Here is an 18,414-nt window from a genome sequence, read left to right as displayed (position 1 = left end):
GTTCTGTACGATGACGGAATTATGTGGTCTTTTGCAGGCTTCGGTATACTTTAAGGGGTTATATACCTTTTTTATTTTCAAAAAAACGAAAATTGTTTTAGTGGTTTATCTTGAAGAACAACTCCTTGAGAACATTCTCCCAATTTTCATAGAGATTGGAGCAGTAGAAAAACAGTTACTGCGCTCCTAATCGCACGCCTCGTTGCGGCCTTGAACTGAACTTGAAACTTTAAACGCGAATATCTCGAAATGGTGTTTCTTGAAAAATGACTTTGCAGTGACATGGATTGGCGGAAAACTACTGAACCGATTTACTTCAAATTTTTTTTAAAATGTTCGTAATGAAATTCTTTTGTGCTTGAACGATCGACTTTTCACGCGCAAACTTTTTTTCGGCGAAATAAATTTTTTAGTGAAATTTCTAGAGACCAAAACGTTCATTTTTAGCATAAAACGCTGCCATATCCAAACAAAAAAAAATTTTAAAATCGATCGTTCAAGCACAAGAGATTACTCTAAATTAATGAAATATTTTTACTTTTATGGTTTAAGTTGACCTGTTTGACCTGGGGAACTGTCACCGCAAGGCTCTAAAAAAAAAAAAGGCCTCTAAGGGAAACAGCCACCTCTTAAAAACTATTTAATATTTTTCCACCAAATTTTGCACAAACATTGTTAATAAAGTGTACTACATCCGTGTAATTAAATAATTGCTACATACCTAAAAAAAAATCCGAACTTTGCTCATTTTCTTCGACAAAGAAGGTATATAACCCCTTAAATGATGGATTTCTTCCACTTTTTTGGGAAATAGCCAAGATTAATGATCCCATTAAATAGTTGGCAGACGAATTCTATAGCGCATTTTGAAGGTCATCACCGGGAGCCTTTTTTGGTTTTAGCCCTCCTATGACTGCGGGGCGAGTTCCATGTGGGCACTCATGTACTTTTTGTATTTAAGCAAACATAGTCCAGTATATTTTTCAAATTTATAATTGCATTGTGAAATTGTCTCCGTTGGGAGTCTCTAGACGTGATCCCCAGTTCGTGTGTTTGACATTGTAGTCTCCTGCGGCTATGAAACAATCCTGAAGTGAATTGTAGAAGTCCATAAATTGTCCTTCCGAGATTGAGAAACGAGGAGCACAGTAATCGAGGAACGGCAGATTGAAAAGCTTCCGTTACTTGACTGAATTTGTATCGATGTGGCCTGCAAGAAATTTGTTGCAAAAATTTCCTGAAAATGGTGTTTAACGCGTTCTCTGATTAGAACTCCAGTTCCACCTTGCGCTTTCTCATCTGGATGATCTGTGCGGTAGATTGTATAGCCTTTTATTTGAAAGTTGTATTTGCTTGTGAGATGCGCTTCCGCCAGTACCATAACGTCAATATGGTTTTCGGTAAAGAATTGTGAGAATTCTAGTTTATGCCGTGTGATACCATAAGCGTTTCACATGGATAATGGTAGAGCCTGCATACGAGCAGCTGAATTACCATGTTCTGGTTTTGAACAAGTGTTTGCATGGTCCTTTTCATGAATGACATAAGCTCCATCATACTTTGTTTGAGGGTAAACATCATAGTTTCCGTTTTCTATGTTGCTGTTCTGGGGCTCTTGAGCGCTTTGTGAGTTTGGCTGCATTGGATTCTCCATTCCAGATCGTAGAGCATCGGCATAGAAGCTTTGGCGAAGAAGACGTCTGGCGTTGTTTTTATGCTATGTACGCATTCTGTGGATTTTGGTTGCGCGTTGGGGTCGCTCGAAGCATGCGACTCTTCAAATCCTTGTACACCATACATCCTCTATAGTTTGTCGTATGGTTGCCTCCGCAGTTTCTTCACGGTACTGTCCTTGTTTGTAGTACAATGAACGGAATTTTGGGCGTCCCCGCAGACTACACAGATAGCCCGAAGTGTGCAGTATGACCTAGTGTGTCCATACTCTTGGCAATTTGTGCATTGCACTAGACCGTTGGTTCTGGTATGTGGTTCTTCCACAGTGATTCTTCGATGCAAAAGATATTGCAGCTTCATCGTTCTTCTTCAGCGACCTGCTTTTTGGCTCGAGCTCGACCTTGAAGAGGTGTGACTTTTTATCTTTATTTATAATGTTAATTACATTCTTGGCGGCGAAGCCCTTTTCTTTGAGGGCGGTTTTTATTTCCGCGGCGGTAACATCAGGTTCGGTTCCCTTAACTACCACTTGTAGGCCCTTACTGCTTTTCAACTGGTACGTCTAATAGTTTTTCTGAGCAATGTCCAGATATTTGGGCACGATTCGGAAGTGCTCTTCAGTCTTGGTATGCACCTTTGTATCATAGATGTTCATTTTGATCCCGATGTTCCCGATCAACGCCGCCATTCGGTTGACCAGGGCACTCCAGCTTTTCTCCCTGATTAGAGGGGGCTTGGGTTTTTTTGCGGTGTCTTGGCTGGATGGTTTTCCTCAACCTCCGCCAGTAGGGCAAAATCTTCGTCGATATTAAACACAACTGAAAATTAACCTCAAAAACTTGAATATCCATGTGAAAAACATATAATCACTTTGCGAGCTCACAATTAATCACAATCACAATTTTCCTCTAAGAGCAAATATGAAAAACAGATTCAGAGGGTGTATTGATATGGGATATGGGCCTAGACTTTATACAATAATTTACAGTTATTTACATTAGTTTACAATATTATTGAACAACACGGGAAGACTTCAGATTCAGAGGGTGTATTGATATGGGATATGGGCCTAGACTTTATACAATAACTAGCGACCCCGTCAAACGTTGTTTTGCCCTTTTTTGTTTTCTATAAGGGCTAGCTGTTTTTTCTTCATTTATTTTGGTTAATAAATGTTTTTCAGTATTTCAAGTACATCCAGTATTTTCACGTACAGCAAAATTGCCCTCGCCAATATCTAACAGTTGTTTAGAGAAAGGATGGATCCTGAAGCATTTGATCGCGCATATTCTTGGTCAGTTCTTTTTCAACATTACGCCACAGTTGCGATGATTTTAAGCAAGCATTGAATTCATCAGCGTACGTTAGCCGCATCTGCATCTGAATTATTTTGAATGTTCAATGACAGCTTAAGTGCTGAATGAGCTGTTATGCCTCCATCTAATAAGGTTGCTGCAACGCCAGAAGATGCAATGGCCAATGCGTTGCCATTTTTTTTTTAATCGTAACTCGGCAGGAAGAAGCGAAATAAGGAATGTTCACTTTGGAACTTTCACTTTGAATGTTCACAATAATCACTTTGGAATAAGCAGAATTTTCAACATCAGGCTCTTACTGGAATGCTAGTCGAAGAAATTGCCCAGATGTGAATCCTCGATAAACTTTTTGCCGTTGTTAGTTAATTCTTCTTCTAACTATTAATCTGTGCGCTTCTCTTCTTTGAAAAGTGGTCTTTGTTGATTATGTTCATCTCGTGCATCTTTCGATTGTGATTCACGTAACTGCGCCATGCTTACACGCGCCTTTTCATTACCTTTATAAATTTGTTCTCCTGATCTCGTATTCTTCTATCTCGCGCAGCTCTGGAATTGACTGTTTGATGACTAAAATGGGACCAATTGCGTTTTCTTGGCATTGGTGACTGTAGAAAGTAATCGGCGGACCCCTATTTCAGGGGCATATGACACACACATAAATGTACAATACGTTACGCTCTCAGCATACTTGTTGTTATTCATTACTATAAAATCAGCCATTTCGGAGGAGTATAATTCCCGTTGTCGAACGGGATAAAAAGTATCCTATGTCCGTCGCCTGGCTCTAAGCTACCTCCCTACCGATTTTCAGCCAAATCTGTTCTGCCGTTCTTGAGTTATAAGTGGTGTAACTAACACGACTTTCTTTTATATATATAGATAAATACCTTAAATGTCGGATTAAAACCTCCTTCTTCGATAATGTCTGCCCCAAATGACGTCATTTGGAAACAACTATTGTATTTTCGAGTATTTGCAAGAAAGTGGCGTGATTCTTGTGTTTCGCCGCAAAGCAATGAATACAATGGCTCATGTGGCGGAGTCAACACTGGCAATTTCACTTTACCATTAACGCAGCATAATCCAGGCGTTTCTCCGGAAAACTTTAATGCACCACAATACTCGCAAACAATGTCCATTTGCCCAATGCAAACGCTAGGATGCAAGCTGTAATCATTGCTGCAATCGTATCGAAACGCAGCTCGATTCAAATCAGCTAAATATCTTGTTCTGCGTCGCAAATTATCTATTTGTTGACTTCTGTTGTTCGCTCGACGATTCTGCATTGCCAACCGAGCTGTTTCACGGGCTGCTTCACTTTGCTCTCGTGATTGAGAAGCACGAAGTCGAGCCATACTATTGCGGCGCTGTTCACGTGCAATTTCTTGTTCTTCTTCAGTCCTTTCATTTGCAGTATTTTGTATTCTTCTTGCATTACGGCTTTGTCGGGAAAGATTCGATCGTCTTGGTCGCGGTATTATTAATTAAACATCCGAATCAAATCGATTGCTGCAGAACGCGACTGCCTAACTCTCAATCGTGTTCGCTCAAGCCTAGCTGCTGACATTTTGACATTTGCGTTTCATTTGACATTTTCTTGTGCATCTTTCGATTGTGATTCACGTAACTGCGCCATACTTACACGCGCCTTTTCATTACCTTTATACATCTAGATAAATGTATAAATACATTATATCGTACATAAAAATATGATACGTTTCGCTCACAGCCTACTTACTTTTATTCATTATTATAAGTGGAGTATAGTTCGGTGGAGTATAATTCTCGCTGTCGAACGGGACAAAAAGTATCCTATGTCCTTCTCCTGGCTCTAAGCTACCTCCCTACCAATTTTCACTCAAATCTGTTCTTCCGTTCTTGATTTATAAGTGGTGTAACATATAACACGACTTTCTTTTATATATAGAAAAAGATAGATAGATAGATATGTAGAGAAAGGCATCCGTTGACTTCATTAAATTATTATTAAATTCACTTTATTGTTCGGTTAATGTAGTTTAGTTACTTAGTTTAACATATTACTTAGTTTAACATTTTAGGTATACTGAGATACACGCGACCTTCTTCTACTGATGCTCAATCTCTACTCGTTCTCATTTTTCATGCTTTTCAACACTAAAGAAAAGTGTGACGGAACTTAACAACTTATCGATTACAAAATAGCCAATCCTACAGATATATAGATTTACAGTTATTTAAATTAGTTTACAATATTATTGAACAACACGGGAAGATAGATCGCTGGGGTGAAATCTCTTTAAACCTAAGAGTTTGCGGGTTGAAGGTTCCACACACACGACCGCTACTAAAGTATCGGACGGACCAAATATACGTATAAAGTTTTTGTTTAAATTCTTTCGACCATCGTTTAATGAAACCATTCACACCCTTTTCTTTATTAAGCAAGGTGATTATGTTCGCAAAAATTTATGCCTAAGAGTTAATCTTTCTAATAAAAACTACATGGCCTGGTAAGGACTAGATCGATAAAAAGACATTAGTTTGCAGTTCGATCCATTAAGTTTTAGGTAATTTGCTAACATTTTCGGATTTTTACTCAATCGGATTGAAGTCTAGATTGAATTTATTTTGAAGGCAAAACGTATTGAATATGAAGACCTATTGCATTTATTTTGAAGGCAAAGCGTAACGTAATTAGTTTACAAAAGTACCAGTGAGTTACAGTGTTAAAATAATTTCGAAAAGTACCAGTGAGTTACAGTGTTAAAATAAAGGGTCCAAGATGGCTTTCTTGAGGAATACTAGATGTAATACGAATTAGTCGCAAGTATACGTCTTAAATGGGACAAGTTTGATTCTTCCAGTCATGATACAATTATAATTGTATCATGCTTCCAGTAAAGTAGTTTGAAATCCAATGGAGCAGTTTAGTTGGACAGAACAAAGGACTGAGATTTCTTTAAAGGAGCAAGTTTTTATCAGAGTCAAATGTTTGACAAAAGTCAGCGTAAATTACATCTGTTTGAAATCCACTCCGGAATCCATCCTAGACAAAATAAGTTAGCTCTAACAAGTCGGCGGTAGTGGAGCAGCGCTTCATAAAACTATGCTGGCAAGGTTTTATTATTGAGCTACAAAATAATTCATTTTTGATAAAGCTTTAAATTGGCAGAAAATTTTAAAATGCACCTATAATTAACGTCTGATTTTGCCCTTTTTCAAGCAGAGAAATATTGTACGATTTGTTCCACATTATCACAGAAGGTTAGCAGAGATAGAGTCAAGAGTTTCTTTACAAAACACAGTCTTTTACTGTGGGGGCCTGCGAGTTAACGGGTATAAAATTAAGAAAACCCGATAACAAACCACTTTTAGAAAAAAATGGGCAAAAAATAAGGTTGGCTGCTTGGATATTACAAGTGTAAGGCTAAGCCGGAATGGTGGAAGGTGGAAAAGAGACCGATTAATCAAATTCCAAAATAAAGTTATTTAGTTTCATAAAGTCTGGGATAATATGGATCCTCGGAGTTAGAAAGGGGCAACGTTCTAAAAAGAGTTCCATCTCTCTGGAAGAGTTCCAGATCCATCTGGATCTGAAATGAAACCCAAGTCCAGAACTGACATGTCAAATATGCCTGCGGTGAAGTCGTGCTGCGTGATAAGGATGGTGAATTATTAACATGAGCTAACAGCTCGGTTAATAAGTCCGGAAAACGTTGTTTGGAACTTATTTTCTATTTTTAAATTACAACAATTCTTTACCAATAATGAAAGTTGGAAAAAAAGAAAGTCTTATCTCTTAGCGCAATGGAGCATACAACATTCTTGGTTAGTCTGTCGTGTGCCAGGAAAAATAAACTTCATGGTTTTCCCACGTGAAAACATGCCACATATAGTTGTCCATCAGAAAAGCACGGTGTTTCCAAATCTAAGCCACATACAGATAATGTCTTGTGGGACTAGTGATGGCCATAGCGAATGCCAATTCAATTGGCACATTTGTAGGAATCATAAGGATTCGTTGCAGCAAAAAATTTTTGCTTCAAAACTTTCAATTCAAAATAGTGGTTCTAATGACAATTTTGAAGAAATTTCTTAATTACTAATCGTGTTCGAATACACAACCGGAGCTTAAATAATCGGAGCTATAACCTTTATATTTATAGCTTGAATATTTTAGCTTGATTTCGGATTTTTTTTAGTCAATTTGACCACGCCTTTATTTTCCGCCCCTTTATAACCCCGACACTTGTACAAAAATTTCTATTAATTAAAAATTTCTATTAAATTTTTATTATATTTATTTTACAATGTTTTAACAATATTCCAAACTTAAAAAAAAAAATGTTAAGAATCTTCTTCATCCAAAACAAAAGAATTCTCATGTTTTACATCGCTTTGGTTGTCAGATTGGGTTTTTCATCATTAAAAAAATTGTATGAACTCAGCTCTGATGTTGGATTCTCTAAAAGGTTTACAACTTCTATTGGAAGCAGTTTCTTTTTCAAATTTTGCAGCCTCTTATTTATATAGTAGCCTGATATTAATGGATCAGATGAGTCCATGGCTCTATTAAAATCGTCAGCCACATTACTTAATCCAGAATTTTTTCTGGCATGAGAACATCGGTCCATTTTATAATGTTTATTTCGAGCTTTTGATGCATTTTCACGCAAACATTCAACTGGAACTATACAGACATTTATAATGTTTGCTCCGTGAACTAATATTTTATGTACAGTTGGAGACTTTGGGTACCACGGATATGTTTTCATATATAGATTAAAAGTGTCTTTACAAAATTTTCGGTACTTTTTTGGGCTGATTGAGAATTCACACGATGCTGCTATTAACATAAAGTAAAAATTATTCAAAATGACCTCATCAAACAATTTTATGGATGCAAGCAGTTTTGTATTTGCAAAGATTCGTCTCGCCGTGTTACCATCATTGCTGTTACCACTTCCGTACTGTTTCGGTATGCTAATATGCAAACCCATTACCTTCCATACTGTTTGTTTGAATTTCCTTATTTCTTATTATGATTTTATTTTTATCATCGCCTTCGATTTGTCAGGTCTTTATATCCATACGGTACGATATATTCAAGACGAATTCCATAAATCGAATCCATGCATGTAAGGGACTTACGCCATATTTTAAAGAGCCAGGCTGAGGTCGAAATGTTTCAGAATTAAAATCTGTGATTTCGATAAGTCTTTTGGGATTTACTGCACAGATTGGGCAACATTGATTGGATTTTGTACCAGTTATGACGTTTAATACCTTTCCATCAATTAATGACATATATGTTTTAAAATCCACAGAAATATTTTTCGTTGCAATTTGAACTTTTCCAATTTCGCTAATTGCATATCTAAATATTCTTTTTCGCCTAAGATTTTTGCGGAGCTCTCTTTCGCGTATTCAATTTTTAAAGGCCTGCAAAACCTTACTGACTGTGGGCTTCTATTTAACCATATTACGCGATTTGAAGAATCAATTAGACGTATTAGTATGACAGTGGATACGAACAGCGATTGATCTAAGAAATCAGGTTAATCTGAATCAAATTTTTGTTTATATGAACTTTGACCCGCCGATCTATCAAACCCATAGCTAATAGGTGAAGTCCGTTACATTTTCCATTTTCTCTAAAACATCATTTTGTAAGGTCAATATTCGTTCAGCTGTGTGGTTTAGCAAACCCCGCAGATAAACCTTTGCCACAGTATCGGAAATACTAATTTCTGACGGTCTGCATTAAAATGTTGTAGATCTTATTAAGTCGTACCCGGGACATATAATGCAGCCGTGCGCCTTGTAGAGTTGTGTACAACTGATATATTGCTGAAAAGGTAATGCTTCAATATTAGAAATGCGAGCTGGTCTCGCTTGATTTGTTATTTCGGGATTTACAACATTTTCCTCAGTCATTACATTTCGCAATAAGCCAACCACTTTATTTTCATTACTTTTACGGGCAGACGCAAGGGCGGAAAAAATTTTATTTATGCAAAAATAAAGCAGTAGAGCAATCATTTTGATCGGCAACTTCTGATGCCATTTGCCTTCATAGTCTAGGCCCGGCCTCGGCATATCCTACTTTTGGACGACGCATCTTCGATGGTGATGGCTTAGCAGTATCCTCCACATCAATTTTTATTTCCATACATTTTTCAAACCATTCTGTGTGAATTGACTTGAATCGCTCAAGATTTCGATTGTATTTGCGCAAGTATCGTTTTATATAATATTCAAAATTAGTCACTTTTGCCTTAATTTGCTGTATGTTTGATTTGTTCAAATTATCTTCATTTATTTCTTCCATTATGTACGCTGTGACAGCATCAGCATTGCGATTGTTGTTGTTCCAAATATCAACAAGCGTGTTGTTGTCGAACGTTAAGGAAACTTCAAGTACATCTTTTTTTAAAGCAACAAAAAGGACAAAGCATGATTACTACAATAAACTAGACACATTCGTTAGTAACTTGCCATTTTAGTTGCATGTTTTGATATGCACTTTTAAAGAAATACTCCACGAAACACAATTAAAATTGTTAAAATTTTTGCTAAAAATACAATCAACAATTTATACACATTTATCGCAAATAAAAGATTTTAAATACCTTGAGCTTTGCTATCTATATTACACTTATTAATTTAAGGGGTTATATACAGTTGTGATAGATGAAAAAATCGATTTTTTTTATTGCATATTATTTAAGTATATACTGCTGAGAATACTCTCACAAAAATTCATAGCGCACTACCTGCACATAAAATTTGAACAAACGTGAAACTTTTAACGCGATTATCTCAGAATCTTGATTTTTCGAAATTACCTTTGCACAGTGGTCCAGCCCGTAGGCCAAAAAAAAAAAACCAAAGTCCAAATTTTGACTTTAAATGTACCAATTCTTATTTATAATTGATCTAGCTATTTGAATTTATTCATCTTTTTGTTTTAATCTGTCTGTCCGCTTCAAGAATAGCATCGAAAATGATAGCATGATATTCATTGTGTATTGCAACGTAAGCAACGTGCAAGTGAAGCTCTCCGCAAAAAGCTTATTATACATTTGTAAAACAAGTGTTTGTGCCATGGAAGGTATTAATATTTTAAAGAAAGGTATTAACTTTCTTTTTACAATAAAAAGTATATGTAAATGTGTGTATGTGTAAATCATTGTTGTATTTAGTACATAATTGTGAACGTTCTTAGTTTGTCTTTTCTGTGTTTTAGATGTGATGGCACTCTTTGGCATTCACAAATCTTTTTGTATAATATTCTTAAGCATTTTAGGAATATAAGAAAGTTTAGTTCAAGTGCCGTAAGGTGCCGTGCGGCTTGCAAAATACAAAAAAGTAAACTAACCTCAATTTGAAAAAAGTAGATATATATCGCAAGAATCAGATATAGTTCGCCGATCCTTATGAAAATATCATTATATAACTAATCTATTGCAATACAAAATCTAAAAAAAAAGTCCCAAACTTCTATCTTCAAGAACACCGAAGTTGGTATTTCTACCAAAACCATTTCCGATCATTCAGTTATATGACAGCTATAAGATATAGTTGGCCGATCCTTATGAAATTTGGTAGGTTGGATCAACTGACCAAAAATCTGTACGAAGTTTCAACTATCTATCTTAAAAAGCACAAAAGTTGGGTCATTTCCGATCAAACATTTATATGGCAGCTATAGGATATAGTCAGCTGATCCTTGTGAAATTTGGTAGGTCGTATTATTTTGTCAAATATAGCACTCGTACAAAAACTGAACTGTAAAGCACTCTCTAACTGTAAAAACACCAAAGTTATAGCATTTTCGATCAATCAGTTATATGACAGCTATATAGTATAGTTGCCCGATCTGGCTGATTTTAACATATTATTTTAGAATAAAAATATATATATTTTGTGCCAAGTTTCCAGTCCCTACCTCAACCAGAAGTATTTTTGGCCGCTCTCCCCATACAAGCCGGACCACTGTGCTTTGCGGTGGGCACGATTACTAAAAAACTACTAATCCGATCAACACCAAATTGTGACCACTTATTTATTATGATATTAGCTAGTCCGTGAACGAGGGATTTTGAACTTTTTTGAAAACTCCTTTTTTAAAGCATCAAAATCGAAAATCTTATACCTTGAAAAAGTACATTTTTTGTTAAAACCGTCGCCATTTTTTTTTAATCAAAATTTTTAAAACTTTCTCGTTTACGGACTAGACAATACAATATACTAACTAAATTTTTTTGAATTTTGGATTTCAGATGAACCGTTTTTGGGATATCATGTCCACCGCAAGACACCATCGAAAAAAGATGATCCGGGAATTCGTCTATAACATTTTTATTATGTAATATTTTTTTATGAAAAAATTTAATTAAGTACCCAGAAACATGTACTAAACAACGTCGGTAAAACATTTTTCATAAATATTTTCTATGGTGTCAAAAAAAAATCGATAAAATTCCATTTTTTTTGCGCGGTACAACTGTATACAACCCCTTAAACGAAACCAATAATAATTTAAGCACTTTCAACAGCATGAAATTTTTCGTGTCAATTTATATAATTGCGAGCTTCAACAGATTAGCTGGTTTTGAAGGGCTGCAAAAAAAAGAGAGTTGCCACCCGATAAAAAAAAATTCCAAAAAAATGAAGGAAAAGGGTAATACTGAACAGCTGTTGTTTGTAAACAAAAAACAAATAAGCAAAAATGAATTCAAACCGATTCGATTTTGGTGTTTTCTTTATGTATTTCGCCGCTAAGGAGCTGATTAAGAAAAAGAAAACTGGGTCAAAATCAAAATCAATCACAAAGCATTTCAATGCCATTTTATGGAATTAAAATGCCCCTTGTGGGTCAAATCCCACATTATGGGCTTTGCCTTGACCGCACTAATTAGCTTCACTTAATCCTCGCGGGCCGAAAATTTTTCGGTCCGACAATTTTTTTCTCTCATTTTTCGCTCCATGTTTTTGCTATCAAAAGAAATCAAATGAATTCTTTTTACACCCCAAAATCAGCTGTTTATTTTTTTTGATCCGGCAACGCCATTCAATTCAATAGCCATAATTTTCGTCGTCAGAGTACAAGAAAAATCTAGGAGGCAAAAATGTCTTCTTCTTTTTTTCACACCGTTTTTTTTTATATGGAGTTTGACAGCTGTCACGCGTCTGACAGCGGATTTTCGTCGTCAGAGTACTAGGCTTTAATAAAAAAAAACAGTTCCTTAATATTTCATCATAAATTTTATGACTTTATGCCGCCCATTATGAAAAATCGCCCATAGTGCATTGGCAATATCTAATAGTTGTTTAGAGAACCTTTCGTTCTCATCAGTTGTACTTTTTAAACAATACGCCAAAGTTAAGACAATTTAAAGCAAGCTCGTACTGAAATGCTAGTTGAAGGAATGACCCTTATGTCCTATTTCTAAGTCCTAGGGCAGGTAGGAGTGCAGAAAAATCGAGTGACACATTGATTCTATCGATGTTTCCAAAAAATCGAGATATTCCTCGATGTTGGGCACTATAGATGTTTTTTATACCCTTGAAGAGGGTATTATAAGTTTGGTCAAAAGTGTGGAACGCTGTGAAGGAGACATCTCCGACCCTATGAAGTATATATATTCTTGATCAGGATCACCTTCTGAGTATATATGTGCATGCCCGTCTTTCTGTCTGTCTGTTTCTACGCGATCTAGTCTCTAAATAAAGCTATCGACTTTGCACACACCCTTCTTTTCTTTGAAGTCGGAACGACCGTGATCGGAAGACCATATCCTATAGCTGCCATATAACTGATTTATCGGAAATGCCATAACATCGGTATTTGTAACATAAGTTTATGGATTTTTTATGGATTATATTTTTGACAAAATATTCAGAAATGCTGTAACATCGGTAATCATAACATGAGTTTATGGATTTTTTATTTATTTATGTTTTACAAAACATTCAGACATACCAACTTTCATAAGGATTGGTCAACTATATTCTATAGCTGCCATCCAATTGAACGATCGGAAAAAGTATTTGGTAAAATATTTTAATATTTTTGAAGGACTTTTTTTTAAAGTTTTGTATTCTAATAAATTTGTGTTATTATAAAATTCGAATAAGGAAATTTTTAATAAGTTTTATTAGAAAATTTTACTATATGCGATATTTGCGATAAAAATTCAATCTTAACTGCAAGGGTATATCAAATTTGGCTGCGCCAGAAGTTAGATTTTCTTTCTTGTTTTATGTAAAAATGGTTTTTAAAATTTTTTTTGTTTTTCTTCGAATCCTGATAATAAATAATCTATATCTATCTATTTTCAGAAATTACAAACTATTGGCGAGGATTTTTGTGGCCTTGATGTAAATTCCCCATTGGGGGGAGAGACTCCTATAACTTCCGTTCCCGTGGCTATATTTAAAACAAGACTTACAGCAGTTGCTGCTACGAGCACAAGTGGATACACTGTAGTCTTTGTCGGCACTGCAGATGGATATCTCAAAAAAATTGTAATCGAGTCTTCACTAAGTGCTAATGTGTATGCCAGTTTTCCAGTTGATTTGGGATCAGCTATTAACCAAGATATGCAATTTGACAACCAGAATTTATATATTTACGTTATGTCCGACACTAAAGTGTCGAAAGTTAAGGTATACGATTGCTCTGATTACAAGACATGTGGAGATTGTTTGGGAGCAAGAGACCCATATTGTGGATGGTGCTCTTTGGAAAATAAGTGTAGCCCTCGCTCGAATTGTCAAGACGACGCAAATGATCCACTATATTGGGTCAGTTACAAAACTGGAAAATGCACAACAATAACTAGCGTAGTGCCTCATCAGTTGCAACGCACAACAGCTCGCACATTAGAACTTATAATAGATCATTTACCGCAGCTAAAGGAGAATTTAATTTGTGCTTTTACTACCGAAGATAAAGCTCTTTTTACGAACGCTACAAAAAAACGAAACGGCGTAAACTGTACAACGCCGCGAACTGATATGCTTCCCCAAATTGAACAAGGGAAACACCACTTTACAGCTAAACTATCGGTGCGCACGAGAAATGGCCCTGATTTAGTATCTACGGACTTTACTTTTTTTGATTGCAGTACCCATTCTTCATGTACACGCTGCGTCTCATCGGAATTTCCATGTGATTGGTGTGTAGAGGCTCATCGGTGCACTCATGACACAGCAGAAAACTGTCGCAACGATATTTTGGTTACAGGGGTTAGCAGAATAGGACCAAGTTATAGGTCCGGCCCCGGATTTTGTCCAACAATAAATGCGACAGGTGACGGAAGTGAAGTACTTGTTGCAGCAGGGACAAGCAAATCAATAAAAGTTAAAGTTCACATAATTGGGCAGTTTATAGTTCAAACTAGATTTGTTTGCCAATTTAATATTGAAGGTCGAGTAACTAGTTTAAATGCCCAACTATTGGGCGACACCATCTACTGCGACAACATGGAATTTCAGTATACTTCAAGATCACCAAATTTAACAGCTACTTTTGCTGTTATATGGGGGGGTTCTAAACCGTTAGATAATCCCCATAACATTCATGGTAAGCAACATCCGATTATTCATTTTTATTTTTTTCTAATTAAGTTTTGTTTTCAGTTGTAATTTATCGGTGCCGAGAAATGGCTGACAGCTGCGGCATTTGTTTAGCTTTACCTGAAAAGTATAATTGCGGCTGGTGTTCGTCTACTAATACTTGTGAAGTTGAAGAACAATGCAATAAAAATAAAGAAGGTAAAACCGATTGGCTAAATCGTAGTGAAATTTGTCCTAACCCAGAGATTCATTCCTTTGAACCCAAAACTGGACCTTGGGAGGGGGGCACAAATATAACAATACGTGGTATTAATTTGGGAAAGAATTATAATGACATATATTCAGGAGTTCGTATAGCAGGAATTAATTGCATGCCATTTCCTCAATATTATATTGATACAAAGCAGATTGTATGTACCGTAGATAGTCCTGGAGAACAGGTATACAGAAATGGTAAAATTGTTGTACAAATAGGAGACTATCGTGGAGAATCCCAGGACGACTATGAATTTGTTGACCCGAAAATTTTGGATTTTAATCCAAAGTTTGGTCCCACGTCAGGTGGAACTGAAATACATATTACCGGAAAGCATTTGAATGCTGGTTCTCGAATACAAGCATCTATAAACGATCACTTACCTTGCAAAATTCTGAGCGCCGATTCGTCGCAAGCTATATGCCGCACATCACCTTCTCCTGGAATAATTGAAGGAAGATTAAAAATGTCCTTTGATAATGGACCACGAGAATTCAATGACTATAATTTCAAATATGTACTGGACCCTACCGTAGAACATGTAAGTTCTGGACCGAGCGGTCAAATTAAAGTGCCGAAAGGTATTCCAGCTGGTGGAATACGGATTTTAGTGATTGGTACACAATTTACAAGTATACAGAGTCCAAACATTTATGTAGTGTATAATCGCGAGATGTATGCAAGTCCATGCCGGGTTCAATCAGACATAGAAATGGAATGTTCATCTCCTGTAATTGATCTGGACAGCAAACTTATAGATGCCGAAAAACCACTGCTACTGGAATATGGATTTATTATGGATAATGTTTTGCGCGTCCAAAACTTATCGAAAATTAACAACAACAATTTTGAACTTTATCCAAATCCTGAGTATTTTGCGTTTGAGGAAAGAGTTAAATACTTTAAAAGTGAATATTTAACAATAAATGGTCGGAACTTGGATCGGGCATGTAAAGAAACTGACGTGGAAGTTAGAATTGGAAATGGTTTTTGCAACATAACATCATTATCACGACAGCAACTGACATGTAGACCTCCTCCTGAAGCAACGGCTACCAAAAGCATTAATGCTCCCGAAGTGGTGGTTCGTATTGGTTCTTCATTGGAGTATCGCATTGGAATCCTTAGCTACGAGTCATCAAGTATTATTTTGGACTGGGGAGAAAATGTTTTATTTGCAGTTATTGCCACCATTGTAATCTTATTATTGATATTTGTGGCTTTGCTTGTTGCATATAAAAAGAAAAGCTCTGAATCTAATCGAGTTCTTCGAAACATGCAAGAACAGATGGACATATTAGAATTACGTGTTGCAGCTGAATGTAAGGAAGCTTTTGCAGAGCTGCAAACGGAAATGACAGACCTTACAGGAGATCTTACATCAGGAGGAATTCCATTTTTAGATTACCGTTCATACGCCATGAAAATTTTATTTCCCAATCATGAAGACCACATAGTTTTGCAATGGGAAAGACCTGAACTTCTTCGTAAGGAAAAAGGTCTGCGAATATTCGGGCAACTTATAATGAATAAAACATTCCTGCTTCTATTTATTCGAACCTTAGAATCAAATCGTTACTTCTCCATGCGCGAAAGAGTTAACGTGGCTTCATTAATTATGGTAACGCTACAATCGAAATTAGAATATTGTACAGATATATTAAAAACCCTGTTAGGAGATTTAATAGAAAAAAACATAGAAGGAAAGAGTCATCCCAAACTTTTATTACGTCGAACAGAGAGTGTGGCTGAAAAAATGTTAAGTGCTTGGTTCACTTTTCTTCTTTACAAGTTTTTAAAAGAGTGTGCTGGAGAGCCTTTATACATGCTTTTCCGTGCTGTTAAAGGACAAGTAGATAAAGGACCCGTTGATGCTTGCACCCACGAAGCACGATACTCCCTAAGCGAAGAGAAGCTTATAAGGCAGTCTATAGATTTTCGACCTATGAACGTATTTGCAAGCATTATACAGCAACCCATATTTTGCAATAATTTGGATATGTTGCCTTCTCATACCGAAAATGTATCAGTTAAGGTTTTGGATTGCGATACGATTGGACAAGTAAAAGAAAAATGTTTGGAAACTATTTACAAAAACATTCCATCCAGTCAAAGACCCCGGAAAGATGATTTAGATTTGGGTAAGTTATATTTTTTAAACTTTAAAGTCTCAAATTTGGAAAATTGTTTTTAACTTTTGAAAAATCATATTTAGAAATTTAAGTAAAAAACAAAAAAACAAAACATAAAAAAGAAAAGCTAACTTGAGGCGGAGCCGATATACCCTTGCAACTAAAACCGGATATATATCGCAATAATCGGATATAATTGGCCGATCAATAAGGAGTATTCTAATATAACAAATTTATTAAAATACAAAAATTAAAAAATGTCCCAAACTTCTATCTTCAAAAAAACCAAAGTTGGTATTTTTACCAAATAAAATTTCCGATCGTTCAGGTTTATGGTAGCTATAAGTAATATTCGGCCGATTGTTATGAAATTTGGTATTTCGAATTAACTGACCAAAAATATTTTTCGGTCGGTCGATCAAAATGAAATGTCGTATTATTTTGTTAAAAAAAAGCACTTATGCAAAATTCGAACTCTCTAACTCAAAAAGCACCAAAGTTGTACAATTTTCGATCAATCAGTTATATGGCAGCTTTAGATATAGTCGACCGATTCCGGCCGTTCCGACTTAAATACTGCAAAGGGAAGAAGGGTGTGTGCAAAGTTTCAAGTCTTTAAAACTGAAAGAATAGTTCGCATAGAAACAGACAGACAGACGGACATGCTCATAGCAACTCAGGAGCTGATTCTGATACTTTATACGGGCGAAGATGTCTCCTTCACTGCGTGGCACACTTTTGGACAAAATTATATTACCCTCTCCAAGGGTATAAAAAGGAATATCTAAAGGAATATATATCCTTGCAGTTAAGGATGTAGTCTCATGTGTGAGGTTGAAAAAATCAATTTTTTTTTTTTTTTATATTTTGGTAGTATTGTTTATTATGAATGTACTGTTAAAGTTTCAAATAAAAATATCAAATAATGACAGAGATACAGCCCAGAATCGAGAGCGTGCCTACACCGAAAAGTATGAGTTTCTCGGTAGCGTCTAAACTTTAAACGCGTTTTTCTCGGAACGACATTTTTGTGTGCGGCGCAGGTGATTCACAAAATTCTATGGTACCGATCTAGCTGAAATTTGGATATGTTGTTCTTAAAAGTAACACCTCTGTCCCGTACTAGAATCATTTATTTTTAATGATTAGTTTTTTTTTTATCATTAATTTAAGATAAATTTTTTAAATTTTTTTTAATTTTTTGTTTTGTGAGTTCGCCATTTTGTTGTTTATTGATGAAAATATTTCATTCTAGTACGGGACAGAGCCATTAGCTTACAAAACAATAATCTATTCTAATTTTTTGTTTCGGATGACTCTAGCAGTCGAAATCACCTGCGCCAGGGACCTATCTTTTTTTTTTATATGCATACTTTGGCATGCTATAAAGTGTATTAAACTACACAAGAATAAATTAAACGAAATATTTTCAAATAGTTTATGATGCTTATAAAAACATATTTGAAAA

At 35.8% G+C, this 18,414-nt stretch overlaps 1 protein-coding gene across 1 annotated transcript in view; it reads left to right on the top strand.

Moving 5' to 3' along the window:
* PlexA (plexin A) overlaps window positions 1-18,414 on the top strand; it is a 53,562-nt gene that overhangs the window by 8,838 nt on the left and 26,310 nt on the right. The window contains exons 3-4 of the mRNA XM_043213467.2: window positions 13,320-14,565; window positions 14,622-16,955. Of these exons, the coding sequence (XP_043069402.1) occupies window positions 13,320-14,565; window positions 14,622-16,955 (3,580 nt within the window). The remainder of the gene's footprint in view (window positions 1-13,319; window positions 14,566-14,621; window positions 16,956-18,414) is intronic.

Source organism: Drosophila bipectinata, chromosome 4, assembly GCF_030179905.1.
Source record: "Drosophila bipectinata strain 14024-0381.07 chromosome 4, DbipHiC1v2, whole genome shotgun sequence".
In the NCBI taxonomy this organism is placed as follows: Eukaryota; Metazoa; Arthropoda; class Insecta; order Diptera; family Drosophilidae; genus Drosophila; species Drosophila bipectinata.
Note: the sequence above shows the minus strand (reverse complement) of the source record. Positions and strands in the feature narration are given on the sequence as shown.